Genomic DNA, 18,221 nt, shown 5'->3' on the forward strand with positions numbered 1-18,221 from the left:
GACCTTGCCCTAGCATCAGTGTACTTGCCTTGAAATCCACATTGCTCGGCTTAGAGGTGTCAAGCAGGAGAGGTGGCATCTTCTTCCCCCAAAAGCCGTTCTCTGCCTTTATCCTCACCCTGTCTTCACTGTGGTATTTCTTCTCTGTGGGAATAAAGAAAAGCCAAGTGAGTCACGTCCAGTTTGGATGGAGATGATGATGTTTGGAGGCTGAAAGTCTGAGTATTGGATTTTTATTTGGGATTTCTGAAAGTCTTTAGAGAAGACTTTCACACCAACCTCCTGGTGTGAATGCCCTATATTTTAGACTTTTGGGGACAGCCTTGCAATACGTTTACAATAAAAATGCAGCTTGGAGCTGTCGAGCAAGCTGTGCTCAGATGGCACTTGGCCTGATGCTCCCAGACAAGAGAAGTGGGGTGAGTCACATTCAGTAGCATGGCTTATGACACCATGCAGCTGGGAAAGGAAGGGAAGGATTGGATTTTTCATCATTTTTCTTTTGTAAAAGCCATCCAAGCAGAGAGGGATTGCTGAGGCTGGGAGACAGGAGGCCAAGGAGAGCTGGAATGAGAGCAAGGAAGAGCTGGTGAGCCTGGCATCACCTGGGGCCTGCGATAACAGATGGGCTTGAAGGGACAGGAGAAGCCATGCATACATTTCTGGCCTGGTGAAGAAGCAGCTGGTTTTCTGGCAAAGCAAGGCTACTACAACTGTATGTGCAAGGCATGCTTGTGGGGTCCTGAAATGTGTGCCTCATTTGTCTCCTTACAGGTGACAGCCAGGAGAGGTGGCCTGCCCCAGCTCCATATCATGTCAGCAAGTGGAACCTGGTCCTTCACCTGCCTCATGTCAGGGCACTGTGGGCATGGTGTGTGGCACAGTGACTGTGACAGAAATGCTTGCAGCTGGAAGCATAAAAACTGAGGACATAACTGTTAGTGAAGCAATGCTCAGCTCCTGCATCTGGTCCAGGATGGAAGTTGCTTTTTGAGAGGAAAAGGTAGCAGAAACAGGCCCCTGGTGGCTGCTGAGCACTGTTGCCCAATACTTACCTTTTCTAGCCCTGTGGCGTTTCCGGAGCTGACACACCTGGCAAGCTAAGATGGTCAGGGCCACCAGGAGCAAAAGGATGGCTATTGCCAAGATCCCATACTTCCAGGTATTGGAAAAGGGTAGCTGTAAGCTGTGCAAGGTAAGCGAGATGGAGCTGTCCTCTGTCATGCCTTGTTCCTCTGAGAGAGAGAGAAGGAAGAAAGGGGTTAGCATTGCTAGCACTGCCTCTCCGTGTTGTATGACTCAAGCAGGATGCAGGCTGGGAAGGAAAAGGTCTGTATTCAAGTCATACATAAACTGCAGCTTAGGCCCACACGCACAGAACTAGTCATGTTGCTGGGCATGCAATATTATTTATGTGTGTTTGTGCTCACTGGATCAGTGCTGCATCATCACGGATCTGTTCTCATCGTTGCCACACAGGCAGGCTTCTGCTGGATTTCACTGCTTTTGGCCAGAGCAATTGACAAAGCAGCTTACGGTCTTCCAAGATGAAAGACTGCTGGAAATGCGCCACACCTGTGATTTCCCTGCAAGCTTCTTTTCAGCCTGCTTCCTTGCCCTCCACATACCGCTGCTGCCTCCTACAGTTGGAGAGAGACACTTTATCAGGGAGTGGAGTGATAGGACGCGGGGAAATGGCTTCAGACTGAAAGAAAGTAGGTTTAGATTAGATATAAGGAATAGATTCTTTACTCAGAGGGTGGTGAGGGACTGACACAGGTTGCCCGGAGAAGCTGTGGCTGCCCCATCCTTGGAGGTGTTCAAGGTCAGGTTGGGCAGCCTGGTGTGGTGGGGGTTGAAATTAGATGATCTTTGAGGTCCCTTCCAACCCAAACCGCTTAGTTTGGACTTCCATCTCTGTTCCTTTGCTCCAAGAGAAAAGATGGCAGTGGTCCATTAGGCTATGGCTCACCATAGCCTTTCATCCTGCTTAGCCTAAGTAACCACAATGAGGACTGGAGGAAGGGATTCTTCCAGTCCTCTTAGGGTAAATATCCTTTAAGAGCATTATCTCCCTTCTCAGGAGAAGGTTGAATCCATCTGGAGAGGAGCAGGGATGAGTGCTCCCTCCCCCTAGGCCTTTACACACATTCACAATAGAGCTCTGGTTAGGAATAGCACTTGGTGGTGTTTTTTTTTTTTCTTTTTTTCTTTGTTTTTTTTTTTTTTTTTTTTTTTTTTCTTCATGATTACTTAAGATGAGATTAGAACACTAATCTTTGCAGGGAGCAAACATTTCACCTAACTCTAGCAAACAAGAGCAGCCAAGAAACAGAGCCCAGCTTCAGATGAGGTCTGTTCCAAGAAATTACTGCTGGTTTACACAGCCCAAAGCAAGCTTGAAAGCAGGAATCAGTTTAGTGAAGCTTTCTGCACAGAATCCCTAAATGTGTGTTATTTCTTCACCTCAGAAGGTGTTGCTGTTCGTACCAGCTATTTTCTTCTATGATTTCTCATGACTGACTGTATTATCCGTACGTTTGTTGCAGGGCCACGTGCAGCTGCTGGGGTATATGCTCTGTGTAACGTACCCCATCCACCTCCACTGGAGATGAAGCAGTAGAAATGAACGGGAAGTGACTGGCAGAGACATCCTTGTGTGGGTGAGAGCTAAATCTCAGTCTAAATAAACACTTCCCTGAAAAAAAAAAAAAAAATGGACTAAGGGGAGCCTTTAAAACTGGCTGAGAAATTTAACTCACTCCTAACCTGCAATAAGTAGTTGTGCCATAAAAATGCTCAAAGAATCACAGCAGGCTGAAGGGCAGTTCTATGGCATCCAGAGGAATTCACCTACAGTATAACCCTCAGGAAGAGCATAGCACGAAATTAAAAGAACCTGTAGTTTAACAGGCAAACAATTGCATATATCAATTAGTCCTGATTCTGCACTGCAGACCCAGAGACCTTAAAGCTTGTGGCTGGCTGTCATTTTCCTGAGAGGTTTCTTATTTTTAAGAATGTGCATCTGTATTACGTGGCAGGAAAGCAGCTATTTAAGTAAAAGCAGCGAGGCTGAATGGCTCCTGAACCATCACACTCAGCCTGGCACTCCTGGGACTTGCTCCAAATCAGCTTCACCTTTCAAGGTCTGCTGTGAGCTGCCCCAGCACTGCTGGGTGAGTTAGCCCAACCCCAAAAATGTGCACGGCCGCTCTGCCATCGCACAGATGGGGCAGGACAGGCCTGGCATGGCACGTCCATCTCCCTGTCCAATGTCCCCATCATCTAAATCTGGCTGTCACTCGTTCCTTGTCATGTGGATGGCAGCCTCCAGCAGGCCAGGTGCTCCCCACACAAACATCCCACCCCCAGCTCCTCCCAGGTGCCTAACTCAACACTGGGCGACTTAAACAAAAATCATACCTTCAGAAATGGCTTAAAAGCGGGTCTCTGGGAGCCCTCTGAGAGCCTGCACACCGCCAGCACACAGCGAGATCGGTTTGTTATTCTAGAAAAACAAGGTCCCACCCTGCTCAGCAAGACGCGAGCCAATATTGACGAAGCGGGTTCGGAACAGGGCGTACATGTGGAACAATGCGATGGCAGGGCTGCCGCTCAGTTAACTCCACAAGAGCTGCAGAGGGATGGGGTTCTGGGTGCCCACTTGGCAAATCTGGCTGTGAGGGTCACCGCGAGAGGTGCTCCATGCTGAGCAACCCTGCAGCTCCCAGCAGGTCCTAAGCAGGGCATGAAGGGGAGAGGCTGGGCTTCTGGGTTCTGGGAGAGGAGCATTTGTAACCCTCCGCTGCTCTTGGCAAAATCACGAAACCATGGCAAATGCTGGTCTAGTCACATGTGAGTGCAAGCCTCCAGAAAACATGGGATAGGTGAGTAGAATAAGAATACATGCTCTTCGTTTGTTTTTGCTGTGCAGTTGTTTTTTAACTCTTCTTCTTTTACCCAAAGCAATAGGATATATATATATTTTTTTTTTTTCCCAGGTCTGTCCTGTGGATGTTGGGGCTGTTGCAGCTGGATACCAGGAGGCAGCTGGATGGGAAGTCTTTGCACACACTACCAGAGCTAGATCCATAGACACCTGAAAGGTAGGAAGGGTTTTCTCCTTCAGAATTAAGAGGGTGGTGCCATGTGGCAATTAGAGGGCCAAGAATTGAGGAGGGAGATGAGGAAAGAGGTAGAACAGCATCCTCCAGGGCTTTCCTTCCTCCCTCACCTGGTTCTCATTCCTTGTCCCATCTGGATTTGAGGACTTGGATCAGTCTTGTTTGGTCTTTCCAGTCAGGAACTCTGCTCTGTCCATCCAGTCACCCAAATCCAGCCAGATTTCTTCCCCCAGAGCATGTGTTAGCAGCCACTAGCCCACCCCGTTGGGATTACAGCTATCTTTGATCCCTGCAGTTAGGAGATGTGGCTGCATCCTTGCTTGCAGCATGTCTACTTTAGATTTGCTTTGCAAGCTGTGGCAGGGAAGGGGGGAATGAATCCCCTGGGAGTCTGCTGTGAAGACAGCAGCATCTCCCCTCTGCTGTAAGGGCTGAACAAAGTAGCCCTTTCTCCTCGTGGGAGGTGCTGAGGAGTAAACTCCTTGATGCTTTCTATTCTGGTGATCCCCAAGCACAGCCTCGCTCCTTGTTTTGCGGTTGCTGCACATTAGAGATGAGCTGAGGCATCAAACCTGGCTACAAGGAGCTCAATTAGCCACGGCACACCTCAAAGTGATGGCAGGCAGGCAATTCTTCCCAGCCAATTACAGCATGGCCTGGGGAGTGCTTCTGTACCCTGTGCATCATCTGCAAAGCATAATTAGGGTCTCAACTAAGCGTCTAAATGAAGTGTGAAACAAGGCAAAAACAATGCATATCAGGTCAAGAAGTTAGGGTAGGGAAAGCTGGCTTTGCAGAAGGTCTGTCCCAACACCTCTTGGTTCTTGGGGTGTGATGGCACCTGGCGAGGTAGGGCAGGACATAAAACTATGTTTCAGACTATCCTAGTAGAGGAGAAGCTCAGGAGAGCCGAAATTGCTGTTAGCATCCGTGTTGTTCAGAGGGGGCACCTGGTGCCCTGCTGTGCTCTATCCCCTTCCCCTAAAAGCTCCTGCAGCCCGGGTTGCCAGGCCAGCAGTGAAACGACGCTCTTCCAAAGCAAGCAGCAGGTTTAGCTGGGGTATAACCTGCCTGTGAGGCCAATAATGTTCACTTAACTGCTTCTGGCAATGGAGCTGGAACACCGTGACCTCCCCGCTTTAGATCATATGATGCAGTGAGCAAAAGGTTGTTGCAGAGTCCTAAACTACTAGCAGAAACCCAACATTTTAACACAAACTAAACTGTTGCCACTACTGAGATGTAAAATACAAACCTGTGAAAGAATATAAGAGCTCTAGACTCAAGTTCTCTGCTCCCGAATCTATTTGATCTCAAGAGCCATGTTTTTTTTTAAAAGGGTTTGCTTAAAGTGTCAAGATGTCAGTGTTTGGAAACACACTTGTGGGGTTAGACGCAGTGCAGAGAGATGGTGCACAGCAGCTTGTTTATGCGTAAATTAGCCTGCTATTTGTATTATAACCCTGGGCTGCACAAAATTTGCAATGGCATTGAGCTGTCTGCCATGAACTGAAAGTTCTACCTGGATTTCTCAATCTTCTATTTTATTATTAACCTTCATAACATAATAAAAGAGAAAGCCAGTATTTGCGAGCTGCTGGTAAAAGGGTACCCGAGGTCCAACCGTTCTGCCCTTGATGGAAACCAAGTAATTATAGAAAAAGGGAAGTTTTTAGCATTTGGGGCAGCATCAAGAGAAGTGTGGAGGAACTCTGCTCAGGCAAATGCTCTCCTTTGTTGGAAGCATGCTCAGATCAATGATTTACCTCAGCCCAAGAACAGCCAGTTACAGCCTCTATGAGATGAATATGTGAGCATCACAAGGCATCTTCAAATTGCACACCACACTAAGCAACTGCTGCATGGAGAGAGATGTGAGCAAGCAGGATAATTCATTTCTTTTGCATGCTTTCTGTAGGGTTAGCTCAGGGCAACATCGGGCTTCTCACCTGCATTTTTTAAACTACATTCTTTCTTCTGTTGCACTGCAGCATTTTAAGTGTGCATCAGATTTATTTTCCCTTGCAAGAAGGTTTATTACAGTTCCAACTGGGGCGAGTAGCCCCAGTCAATAACCCCTGAAACAAGGGATATGTTTCCTAGGCTTGCAGCCTTCCTAGGGGCTTGACTAAGTTCTCGTGACAGGCTTCAGCTAGGAACGTAACCAAAAGCAAACAAGAAACAAATTACAAGTAGCAGAGTAGTTCAGAGTGATGGATTGGCATTAAAGAAGAAATATACAGATTCAAGCTATGGGTTGTATCTTATTTTTCTTTTTATAAGTAGAAAAACGAAGCATTTAATTATTTGCAAACAGATTTTAATAAAATTCCTGTAAAACCACTCTTGCCAGAGCAAACATATCAAACCATTTAATCTTTTCCCATACCAGCAGAAATGTACAGCATCTTTTGTTTGTGGGAAAAATCACTTTTCAAGGGGTGCTAATTCTTGAGGTTAAGCAGCTGAACAGCCACTCGTTTCTTTTTCCTCTAGTAGCCTGGTCATCACTGCTTTTCCAACAACTCCTCTACAGAAAGGCAGTGGAGAGCTGACTTTTAGATTAAAAACCACATTTCTTATGTGGCTTGGTTGTTGTTTTGCTGTTGTTTTGGAGAGCTTTCTCCAGAGACCTGGCAAAGGCACCACCCAGTGATAATACAGTAGGTAGTTCTTCCCTTGCCTTTGGGAAGGAGCTCTCTTCTAGAGCCCAACTAATGCGTTAGGAGGGATTACAGGATTAAGGAGCTCCTAAAGGGTACAGACCCACTTCTAGCAGATGCCCAGTAATTGTTTACTTCAAGGATAACGATGCTGCAGTGAAAATGTACAACACTTTCATGAGCCTCAGCGCTGCACAGAAGGCTTATCAGCTACCTGGACACCCCACTCAGGGAATCCACAAGTGTTTTTTGGTAAAAGCACATTCTATATTAAATTAATTAGCTTTATGTACGAAAAGTTCAGATTAAGAAGAGGACACTGCTTTGACTTTGCTCTGTAGGCAGTCACCACTCATGAAATGATCTTCACTTCAGGCTTGGACTCTTCCAGGGCTCTTAGTTCATCATCCACTTCAGAACTCCAGAAAATGTCATACAAACTGCACCAAAACAAAAAGGCAAGCTGGTTTAGCAAGGATCCTCCCATTAAGGTAAGAGAGAGCAGGAAGAGCCACAAATTGCTGTTATGAGAAGACCACATAACAACAGAAAGGGCCCCATCTAGGTTGGGCAGTCTGCCCCAACAACCCGTTATGGGTCTTACAGAACTGGACCGTGTTATTCCCACCATAGCATCACCATCTCCTCTTCCTCGGGCCTCAGGGACCAAAGTGGATTAAGCCATTATGATCACACCGCTCGGAAGGGTCAGGGAGGGCTTTGCAACAAGCAGCTGGTGCTTCACGCCCCCTGGGGTCACCAGGAGGACCGGTTCCCCTGGCTGGAGCTTGCTGTTTGCAAGGGGAACACAAGCAAGACCAGAAACATCACTCACATCAACTGCTGCAGCTTGCAGTTGGGATTCCTCACGGCTTCGCAGAGCTTCCTCACGCCTTCATCCTCCAGAGTGTTGTAGCTCAGGTCCAGCTCCGTAAGGCACGGCTTAGCAACCATGAGGGTGGCGAGCGTGGCACAGCAGGCTGCGGTGAGATCGCAGTTGCCCAGCCTGAAGGGCAAGGAGAGAGCACAGCAGAGTGGGAATTTTGGCCCCCAAGCAAAAAAAAAAAACAAAACAAAAAAAACAGGTAACACAACAAAAGAGGAGATGACTTGTGAGATGACTCCCTTACCATAGGGAGTGGATGTTGCAGTTGGGGTGCAGCAGCCCTTCACACAGGAGTTCAACACCTGCATCCCCCAGCTTGTTCTCACCGATGTGCAGCACTTTCAAGTGTTTGTTCACGCTGAGAACAGAGCTGACTGCCTTGCAGCATGCAGTTGTGAGCCCACATTCTCTAACCCTGCAAAGGAAAAATGACATGAGAACTCCAGGGATCTAGAGAGCATCAAGCACTGTTCACTTCACGTTTACTTCAGAGGAGCCTGCAGAGTGAGAAAAGAGGAACTGAAGCCTTCCCACAACCACTGAACTTCTCTCCACCCCCCTGTCTGCCAATCCTTTCAGAGCAGCACCTCTCCCACCATTTATATTTGGGTTGTTTGTCTCAGAGTATGTATCTAGGACAGACAGAAGCACAGAAACAGACTCCTGTTCAGAAAAGCATGCTGCTCTCTCAGCTCCACCATGCACTCCTGGGGCACTGCACCAATTCCCATGCCACTCGGGTAAGGCAAGAACGCCACTGATGTGTAGGAGCTGAACTTGTGACATAGAAAAGCTGAAGAGCTGCCTGTTACAGTTTTATGTGAAAGAACAGTTTCCCCCTCCAGGCCATGCAATCGCAGAGCACCCCAACCTGTAATGTAATGTAATGCTGTCAGCAGTGAGAATGCTGGGAATGGTTTTGTCATCCGAACTTTCTCTGGTTAGATTTAGATTGTAAAGTTGGCACCACAGGTTTTGGTGCTGACTTTTATCCAGTCCTTCCAATAAGCAATTATACTCTTCACTTGTGGAACCATCACAACTGAGGATTTATTTTGTATTTTTTCACCTACATCTCTCTTTAGTTAGGTCTCCAAAAAAGTATCGGGTACGTGAAGCCTCACAGCAGCTTACCATAGCTCCTGGAGGTTAGCTTTGGGATCCTTGAGCGCCTGACACAGCATCTCCATTCCTGAGTCTCTCAGGTTATTGTCTATCAGGCTGACCTCTAGGAGGGTCTCTTTTGTACTGAGGACTCTGGAGAGATCTTTACAGCTAGCGCTTGTGAGATCGCAGTCCCATAACCTGCAGGGAAGAACCAAATATTATTTCCCCCCCAAGAATGACTTAGATTAGAAAACACAGTTCTCTGTTAGTACTCTGAACTTCTGGTTACAGCATCTCATTCTCTTCAGTCCTTTACAAAACTTGTCCATGTATCATACCACAGAGCTTTCTCTCTACTTTCCACCCTTTGCACTGAACGTTGTTTGTAACAGAAAGGGAATATGAACACTCGTTTCTGGTAGACAGACATCCCACGAGAAGGAAAAGACAAAGTCATCACAAATTCTCATTCACCCTCTCCCCAGAATTTGGTCTAAGTGATTTCAGTGCAGCCTTGCTCCTTCATGGCGTCCTTCCCCAGGTTTTGTGAAGCAACTAACTTGCAGTAGAGACATCCTTGTTTCACTAGGGGGTGTAACTGAGAAGCTTTCCACTTTGGAGCAGACCAACCATACAACCTAGGTAGCTCAGAGGCCGCAAGAGGGATTTGAGCAAACCCTCTCTACCCTTACCACAGCTTCTGGATTCTGCAGTTTGGATGCAGCAGTCCTTGGCACAGCAGAGCCAGGCCGGAGTCCCCGATCTTGTTATCCCCCACAGACAGATCTATCAGCGACGACTTGTTGCTCAGCACCGCGCTGATGTCCCGACAGCTGTCACTGGTTATTCCACAGTTTTCCAGGCTGCAGGAAAAAAAAGCACAGTTTGAATTGCTGCTCCAAACCTGCCGCATTAGGTATGATCCTCCACGCCCTGTTTGGACATTCACCCTTATATCGACTGTCTTTTTGAAGAGGAACTTTTGGACGTATGACATTGTGAGTCCCCAGCAGCCACAAACCAAACTGGGACACGGGGAATGAAGGCAAAGGGACTGCTGGCTGCTGCAGAGCCCTGAAGCCTCTGCACAGCTGGAGCTGGCTCCCTAGATCTACGTAGCAGTGACTTAGCAGCTGTGTGCTCCTCCAGCCAGGCTGTGCTGAAGCACATGGGCAAGTTAAAACAATTGTGCTTCTACCTTGAACCCTCCCTTTCAGGGGCTGTGCCAACAAGAGGACAAATTCAACATCTCTTTCTTGAAGAAAATCTGGATCTGAATAAATATGCTCAGCCAGCTGGTAACTCAGGGGTAAGAACTAGAGCCTCTGAAGGCTGTTGCGCTTTCACTCACAGACACTGATGAACAGCCACTCCTTGTAATTGCAAATTTAACGTGGGGTACGTGTTCACGCCACACCAATAGACATGGGAGTGAACTTAGAATCACATGATAGTTAAAAAAAAACAGATGTGCTTTCAGTTTCCACAATTCTGGAAATCTGAGCCAGCAAAAAGCTGGCCTAAATTTCAAGCGTTCTTGACAAGAGTTTTTCCTTCTTTTGTGCATGGTAGGAATAGCAGCAGGGTTATTTTCAGCTAGAGGTGACCAGCTCTTCCTTACTGTAGTAACTCTAAGTTGCAGCTTGCCTCCACCAGCCCCCGGCACAGCTGCTTTACAGCTGTATCTCCCAGCGTGTTGTTGCTCAGGCTGAGCTCCTTCAGGGTGGGCTTGGTTTGCAGAGCAGCATTGAGAGCTTCCACAATATCAGCCGTGAGTTCACAATACTCCAGCCTGCAAGGAGAAAAGAAACCCAGGCAAAAAAAAGTGTCTCCACCACGTCCTGCTACCAACAGACACATCGAGGCAGAAAATGTGCCAGTGGGATCTCCAAGTTGAGATGAGGCAATGCACGAAGGAGAGAGGACCATAAGCAGACTGCAGCCACTAGTTCTTGCAGCATGTTATTTCTTAAACTGAGACCGCAGGGAAACCAAACAAGACTAGCCCCCCACCCCAACTTTACTCTAGTCCCCCACTGAAGCAACACACAGGCTGCCTCAGCTTTGAATTGCGGCACATCACGCAGCCTCGCCACCAAGCCTTCCCGAGAGGAGCTGGAGACTGCAAAGAGACCTGGGTCCAACTCAGAGGCAAAGCAAGGACCAGGTGCAGCAGAATCAGCCTTCCCCTGGGAGTCGGAGGCATCCTGCATTAACAGGACGCTGCCAAATGAGCTGAATAAAGCCTACGGGAACAGGCACCCAGCTCTGACAAACCCTCAAGACCCGCTCCCACACAATCAGGTTCAGATAAAGCAGGAAGAAATCCACAGCTGGCAACAAAACTCCTGTTTGTCTCAAATTCAAGACCTATGCGAACTGCCTGATGACCAAAACGCCCAGGACTACTTACTGCAGCTTCTGCAGCTTACAGTTGGGGTTCATCAGCCCCTGGCACAGCACCTTCACCCCGGCAGTTCCCAGCTTGTTGTCACCCACATGCAGCTCTGTCAGCGACGGCTGTGCGCTGAGGACGGAGCGGAGAGTCTCACAGCTGGCGCTCGTCAGGTTGCAGTTCTGCAGCCTAAAGGAGAGACGCAGCTCAGGTGAGATAAATGCATCCCCAGGATTACCCTGGGGCTCTTCTGGGAGAAGTGCAGCTGCTGGGGTTTGGGCACAGGAAGGATACTGTGGCACCTCCAGGGTGCAGCTCTCTCGAAAGCAGTACATCCAGGTAAGTGCTGTTATTTTAAGGTCTGCCAAAATATTGTACCAGCTAATATTGTACCTGTAACGTGAGCGTGAACTCCTAGGTTCCCTTTGGTCTAATTGCTCATGTAGCAGAAGAAGGATCCACCCTACATTAAGCAGTACCACAGCTGCTTTATAGCAGTGTTTTAATAATAATAAGGTTAATCTGTGAGAGAAAGCACATCTTACGATTTCTTATTCCCCTGGAAATGTCATCCAGAGTAACTAAAAGTAATAGTCTTGTCTTACTTGGCTTAAACCCCTGGATATATCATTCAGAAGTTTTAGTGTATGCTTCAAGAAGGATCTATGAAGCTTCAGTGCTCAGGTGAGGAGAAGCTGTATAGGAACCGGGCTGCTACTTCTACAGGGTGTTTTGAGCTATTGGACGTGACACCCTTGTAATGGAGAAGTGTTGTGCATAGTGGTGCTAACTTTGGCTTGGATTTGGTTGCTCTTTTGGGGTTCTGGTAAGGCATCTTAGGGAAAAAGTGAACAATCATGTTCTTACAGAACTGATGCAACCTAATCCATGCTATTTCTTGGGGCCCTGTAGAGTTTGGGGCTCAGGAGCAAAGCTCTCTGAAAAATATCTGGAGTCAGTCTCCTAGTACAGCATAGCAGAGTTATGCTTAGAAGCCCATCTGAGAACTGCTGCTTGATTAGTTTCAGCCTACTCTCTCTCTATTTGCCAATGACCCCTCGTTGCAAGGGGCACAGTGACTTTGAAGCAGGCCTATCTGGTGTAAAAAGGAAACAATTTGTATGAGGTAGCATCAGGAAGGTGCCAGATGCACCTCAGGAGCTGGAGAACTCCAGTTCTCTGCAGAAGAGCTCCTGGACAGAGGAGGCAGCACCTCATTGAGGGTCACTAAAGAGCAAAGGCAGCAACTGCTGGCTTTGACTAAAGCTCCTGCAGCGTGGTTTGGCTGTAGGGCTTGCTAGGGGAAGTCTTTTAATGCCATGGTATGCTGCTGGTGCCTCTGCAAAAACTGCTGGCTTGAGCTGAGCCCCACATCCAGCCCCTGCCCAACTGACAACACAGGGCTTGTGGCAGAGTCAGTTTGGTGTGGTGCAGAAAGACTGACAGCTCCTGCAATGCCAAGGAACACCAATGCTCACAGGAACACCCTTTTGCTTGGTTCCCAGAGAAAGAAGCAAGCAAAATGGATGGGACTGTTAAACCCTGTGCTGATAACTGGCAGAAGAGTACTCTGAAAAACACATTTCTGAGCATGTCAGGTGTGTCGTAACGGCACATACGCTAAAGAAGGTCTCTGTAAACTCTTAGCTTGGCTGGGAAAACTCTACCTGTCCTCCCCTTTGTGCTGGAAGACAGATGGATAATCTGGAGTCTTACAGCAAATATGCTAGCTAAGTAAGAAATCCTGCAGTATTCCAATCATCTGACCTAGGTAGCGGCTGAGGTGCACCAGCACGGCTCTGCTCATACAATCACATACTAGTTTGCCTTGGGACTTCACCTACAGCACTCTGCAAGCCCATCAGAGCGAGGCAATCAGCGTGGCCTTACCATAACTTCTGCAGGCTACAGCTGGGCGTCAGCAGCCCTTTGCACAGGTACTCAATGCCTGCATCTCCCAGCTCGTTGTTGTTCAGCTTCAGCTCGGTGAGGGACGGGTTCGTGTTGATGACAGAGGAGAGGTCCTTGCAGTTGCTGCTGGAGAGATTGCAGTCATCCAGCCTGAAAGAGAAGGAGGTGGGGTCTGTTAGCCCTCAGGGTCTCCCTGGCTGAAGCGCTCCCCAGGAAAGCAAAGCGGCCAACCTACGCCTCCTTGGGCCCTGGGACACCTCCAGAAGGCTGCGTGTGGCTCGTTGTGCAACACGTGGCCCAGACCTCTGCTTCTACGGGGCAGAAGACACTCTCTGCCTGTGGGGCTGTGGCACACGAGAGGGGCTGACGGCAGCTTCCCAAGCCCCAGGCCTCCTCCACGCTGCGCAGCCACATGTCATGCCCCCCTCGGCAGGGCTGCAGCCGGAGGACAATGCTTTCATCTGGCCTTCACTAGCAGCAAACTACCCACATCTGAAGCCACGTTTAGCCAGAGGCCAGCTCATGGGCTGCCAGACTGGTTCTGCACTGCAACTAGCCCAGCCAGGCCCGCAGCCAGGCTCCCCAGCCCCTGGGGGATCCAGCCTCCTACGGGTGAGTCACGCAGCCCTCACAGCCTCTCTCAGCGTGGAGCAAGGCTGCGGCACGACAGCGGCCTCGTGCACTGATGCCAGGGTTTTATCTGCTGCCGCTCAGTTGAGGAGGACAGAGCTGAACGGGCTGGAGAGTTAAGGAATGGACTGGGAGCCAGGGACAGAGCAGGACGGGCAGAGGGCGAGACAGAAGAGGCAGGGGGTAAGGAAGGCATTGCAAAGAACCTCACAGTCCCAGGCATGGCCTGCGGGGAAGACTGCAAAAGCAAATCTCCTGAACAGCCTCATCCCATTCCCCTGCTTGCTCTGGGGAACACGGTTCCCCCCAAAGCAGCTTGCTCAGCATTCCAGGAGGGTACTTTTGGAGACTGCCTGTGGAATTAAGAGGTGTTTGCATGGGGCTCGTGCATGACAACCAAAGAACAGTCTCTTGGCAGTGTGCATGAAACTTAATGAGCACGAAGGACATTTGCCTTCCCTCACCTGAGGGATCTGACTGTCAAGAATTACCAAAGCAGTGGTGAAATGTGTGGAAAACCACTGAAGACATCACCTGGCTGAGTGTGCATGCCGTAGTACAAGGGCAGCGTTAGTTCACACCAAGGGATGCTCCTCTCTAGGCCAAATAAATCCTTGCAAGAGCACTTTTATCTTATCAACTTTCAGGGCAAAAATATGTAAAATCATTTCTGTTCCCATGCCTCTTTTAAGTCACGGGTCAACAATAGTACAGCTCAGTCTTGCTACTGACATGCACTGTGCCTTGTACCTCTTCTCACAGCAGAGAAACACAACTCTTACTCTGAGGAGATGGAATGCAGCTAGTGACTACCTGATGCTTTTGCAGGATTTCATGGTAGACAGGAGCTCAGCCCATCGAGATGGGTCCATCTCCTCACACTGGATGTCAAGGTCCATTTTGGAAGTTGAGCTAGGATCTGAAAATGGAAAATCAAGCTGTTATTTCTGCCGCTGGCCAAGAAGCAAGCACAGCAACACTCTTCAAACCCATTCAGTCCTTGGATACAGGTCAGACCACGCCAAGTGGGCAGGCTGTGCTCTCTGCAGCTTGCTGCGAGCAGCAGTGTCGGGGCAGCCCAGCCTTCAGGAGGCAGCCCCTAAAACTGCTCACACGTGCTGGGTTTCGGCAGCTCTTCCTGACCACTGAATGAATGGCTGTGCATCAGGTTCGGCACTCTGGGTGGGCAAGTCGAAGCACAGAGAGCCGGGCAGGAGGGATTTCTCCTCGCTTTGCACCCCAATTGTGCTTCAGGAGCACCCCGGACGCAGCACCCCGCGATCAACCCACATGGGGGATGCTCTGAGGCCAGCGGCTGGGCGAGGAGCCGAGCCTGCAGCCCCGCAGCCAGGTGACGGAGCACACTTCGGGCATCCCGGCGCTGGCAGCGTGACTCAGAGCACGCCTTAAAAAAAACCCCAAAGCGAGGCGCTGGGTGAGTGAGCGCATCGGAATGGGGCAGCTCCAGAAGCCAGCGAGGCAGCGGCGATGCCCGGCAGCGCCTGCCCTGCGGGGCTGCCCCGTGCCCGGTCCCTAGGAGCGGGGCTCGTTATTCACCTCCTGCTTTTATAGGAATTCCGCCAAACACCCCCCGAGTTCCCCCAGAAAATTATTATTACTCTTTTTTTTTAGGTGTTTTACCAAGCGCCCCCGAGCTCCCTCCCGGGTTATTATTATTATTATTATTATTTGATGTTGTGGTGTCCCAGCAGGCTCCCCCCCGCCCCCTATGGCTCTCGGTACCTTTTGGGGCGCTTTGGGGCCCCCCCTCCCCTGCCCGCCCGCCCCTTACCGCTGCCGCCCGCGCGCTGCGCCCGGCCCGCTCCGCTCCGCCGCGCCACGCCCCCTCGGGATGACCACGCCCCCTTTTTCCCTCTAGGCCACGCCCCCTTTCCGGATTCCCGCCCGGCCCCTTCCGCCTTGCCACGCCCCCTTCGCGCCTCGCCCCGCCCCTTCCCTGCCCGCCTCGCCCGGCCCCGCCCCGCCCCTCGCGGCCGCCCCGCCCCTCGCGGCCCCCCCGCCATTTTCTCTCCCCCCTTCCCCTATTTCCTTTCTTCCTCCCCCATTCCTCCCCCTGCCTCCTTTTCCTTCCTCCTCCATTCTTTCCCCGTCCCTATTTCTCCTTCTCCCCCCCCCTCCCTGTTTCTTACCGCTTTTTCCATCTCTCTTCTCCCACTTTTTCCCTGCCAGAGCCCGCAGGAGCACAGCCCAGTGAGGGAAGGCACAAAAAGGGCCGAGAGGACCAAAAGTTATCAAAAGTGGCGTTCCGAAAGGGACGAGAGGGCCAAAAGTCGCCAAAAGTATCACCCCAAAAGGGGTGAGAGGACCAAAAGTGAGCGAGAGTGGCACCTCAAAAGGGATGAGAGCACCAAAATTGGTGTCCCAAAAGGGACAAGAGGACCAAAAGCAGCCACAAGCCATGTCCCAAAAGGGACGAGAGGACTCCAAAAAGTGCCGTCCCACTTTGGGCTCCCCCCATGACTCCTTTGGGGCCGTTCAAACGGGGGACCCCCAAAACCACCCATCCCTCTGTGTGCTGCCCGGCTGCCCTGGGGAGCCCTGTGGGGTGCCTCCCCCCACCCTGGCCCTGCGTTCTCCCCTATTCCCTCCCAGCAGGACGAGCTGGGGGCAGCACGAAGGCCCCTTCCCAAGCCCCATGGCTGGAGGCATGAAGGCTGGAGCCCTGCCGCCTTCCCCAGCGGCCACACGCACCCAGCTGGGTCCCGGTGGGCTTCTCCCGCACATCCCACCCAGCGCAGAGCGGGGCTGGGAGGCGTTCGCCATCCCTCAGCTCGCTTCCTCCCCCGGCTCCCGGCCCCGCTATTGTTTCCAAATGCGTTTAGCCCCGGGTAAAAGCTTGCACAGGCCTCCCGAGGAAGGCAGCGAGGTGCTGAGGGGTTTCTACGCCGTCCCCCCTCATGCCCCCTTAAATCTCAGCCTCTCCCCCTGCTCCTTCTGGCAGCAAACACCCCGTTCCCCTTCACTTCTCCGGATAACCCCAACCGGCCGCTCCCGACAAAGCAGCGTCCGCCACGCGCGGCCCCAAAACCCTGCGCTTCCCCCTTTTTGGCAAGGGGAAGTTTGGGGAGTTTTGGGGCCCGTTGGTGCGGCCGACACGTACCTCGCTCCGCTGGGCTGTGTGCGGGAGCACGGCGGGCAGAGCTGACGCCTTCCTGCTGCAGTTACTACGCAACCTCTGCTGCTGTACACACGGTGCCTGCTAGAGGGAGAAGGGCACGGTGGGGCTCTGACCGTGTTTTTCCTCCCGGGAGCACCCAGCATCCTGCTGCCGCCCGTGCTGGGTGCTCCCCACCAGCCTGCGAGCGCCTGCGGGGCACGCCGCCAGTGCTGCCCCCCCTAAAAGCAGTCCCAGCACCCCCAGCAGGCAGGATCCCAGCCCTCAGACCTCTACCTCCTCCTCCCAGAGCCCCGCAGGCTCTCCCCCTCGCTGGCACAAAGATTAATTAATGTTTCACGAGCCCACAAGCGAGGCGGAGGCAGAAGGCAGGCTCCATTCTTCCCTCCAAAAGAGCAGCAGGGGCCGTGAGGCGCCTTTTGTTCCCCCCGGGGGGCTGCTCGGTCCTGCCATCTGCGCCGAGAGCCGGGCTTCACACCTGGCCGTGTGAGTTTGGGTCATCGGCTTCTTTTAGGGGTGACGAGAGCAGCTGCACCGGGGGTGTCGCAGCCAGGATGGCCTTGTCTGAGGGGGGTAACAGCACAGCGAGGCGGCGTCCCCGCTTTGGGGTTGTTTCTTGGCTTTTTGCCTTCACAGCCCAGTCTCCAGGGCTGAGTGTGTCCACGTTGGGGAACCCTTTGTCTTCAAAGGTCTCATGGGGTGCTGCCCTGAAAGGGGTCTCAGCCCACGCTAGCTGTTCTCCCCCCAGCTGCCTTTACAACCCTTCTCCGGGGTAGATGGGAACCAAGCAGCAGAAGCCTGAAGAGCTGAAACTCTCCTTCCATAGTGCCCAGGAGAGAGCCGAACACCAGAGGGTGCACTGCTTCCCCTTCCCTCCCACGAAAGAACAGGTCACCCACAAAAAGGGGTTGCTGGAGCACTCCTGTGCCCCCTGGCCAAACCCCAAACCCACCAAAGCCTCCATAACCAGCATGGTTTGAGCATGGCACTAGTGTGTGGCCTCGGTGCTCCACTGGACAGGAGGAGGGGAGGGATGCTGCAGGCGGTGAGGGATGTCCACCCCTCACAAAGCAGCTCACTGCTGTCTCTGCCTGTCTCCTCAGCACTCACTGGTTTTGAGGTTTCAGAGTGTTTTGTGTGACTGGACTTTCAGCAGACCTCCCACCCTGGATGAAGCACCCGCTCCACACTGGTCTGTGATGGTAAAAAGCTGGATTTACGGTCCAGGCAGCCAGGCCAAGATGTTATCGGCTTCTACCTCCCCTTTGTCCCTTTGGCTGCCCTCACTGAGGGGACAACCAGAGGCATCTCGGGAAAAATCTATTGCCCTTTCCCCAGCAAGCAGGGCCCGGCTGTCCTACTCACA

General features: G+C 51.3%; 1 protein-coding gene and 1 long non-coding RNA gene across 5 annotated transcripts; both read right to left on the reverse strand.

Annotated features, from left to right (window-relative positions):
- Nucleotides 1-58: 58 nt before the first annotated feature.
- On the reverse strand, nucleotides 59-3,531 carry LOC309879098. 3 transcript variants are annotated; one of them, XR_014317667.1, is made up of 4 exons: nucleotides 3,427-3,476; nucleotides 1,431-1,640; nucleotides 1,056-1,235; nucleotides 59-144 (listed from the first exon to the last, which is right to left on the reverse strand). It is a non-coding gene; the product is annotated as an uncharacterized lncRNA (long non-coding RNA). The 3 variants fall into 3 exon arrangements; XR_014317666.1 differs by lacking the exon at nucleotides 1,431-1,640 and having other exon boundaries at nucleotides 3,427-3,531; XR_014317668.1 differs by lacking the exon at nucleotides 3,427-3,476 and having other exon boundaries at nucleotides 1,431-1,841.
- Nucleotides 3,532-6,396: 2,865 nt separating this feature from the next.
- Nucleotides 6,397-17,017, reverse strand: RNH1 (ribonuclease/angiogenin inhibitor 1). 2 transcript variants are annotated; one of them, XM_082762730.1, is made up of 10 exons: nucleotides 16,841-17,017; nucleotides 14,533-14,638; nucleotides 13,069-13,239; nucleotides 11,197-11,367; nucleotides 10,405-10,575; nucleotides 9,476-9,646; nucleotides 8,811-8,981; nucleotides 7,921-8,091; nucleotides 7,626-7,796; nucleotides 6,397-7,230 (listed from the first exon to the last, which is right to left on the reverse strand). In XM_082762730.1, the coding sequence occupies exons 2-10, from the start codon at nucleotides 14,616-14,618 to the stop codon at nucleotides 7,143-7,145; spliced, it is 1,371 nt and encodes a 456-aa protein (XP_082618856.1). In that variant the 5' UTR covers nucleotides 14,619-14,638; nucleotides 16,841-17,017; the 3' UTR covers nucleotides 6,397-7,142. The 2 variants fall into 2 exon arrangements, with proteins under 2 accessions (XP_082618856.1, XP_082618857.1); XM_082762731.1 differs by lacking the exon at nucleotides 16,841-17,017 and adding an exon at nucleotides 15,512-15,546.
- Nucleotides 17,018-18,221: the final 1,204 nt, after the last annotated feature.

Source organism: Aythya marila, assembly GCF_965140915.1.
Source record: "Aythya marila genome assembly, chromosome: 5".
Taxonomy (NCBI): domain Eukaryota; kingdom Metazoa; phylum Chordata; class Aves; order Anseriformes; family Anatidae; genus Aythya; species Aythya marila.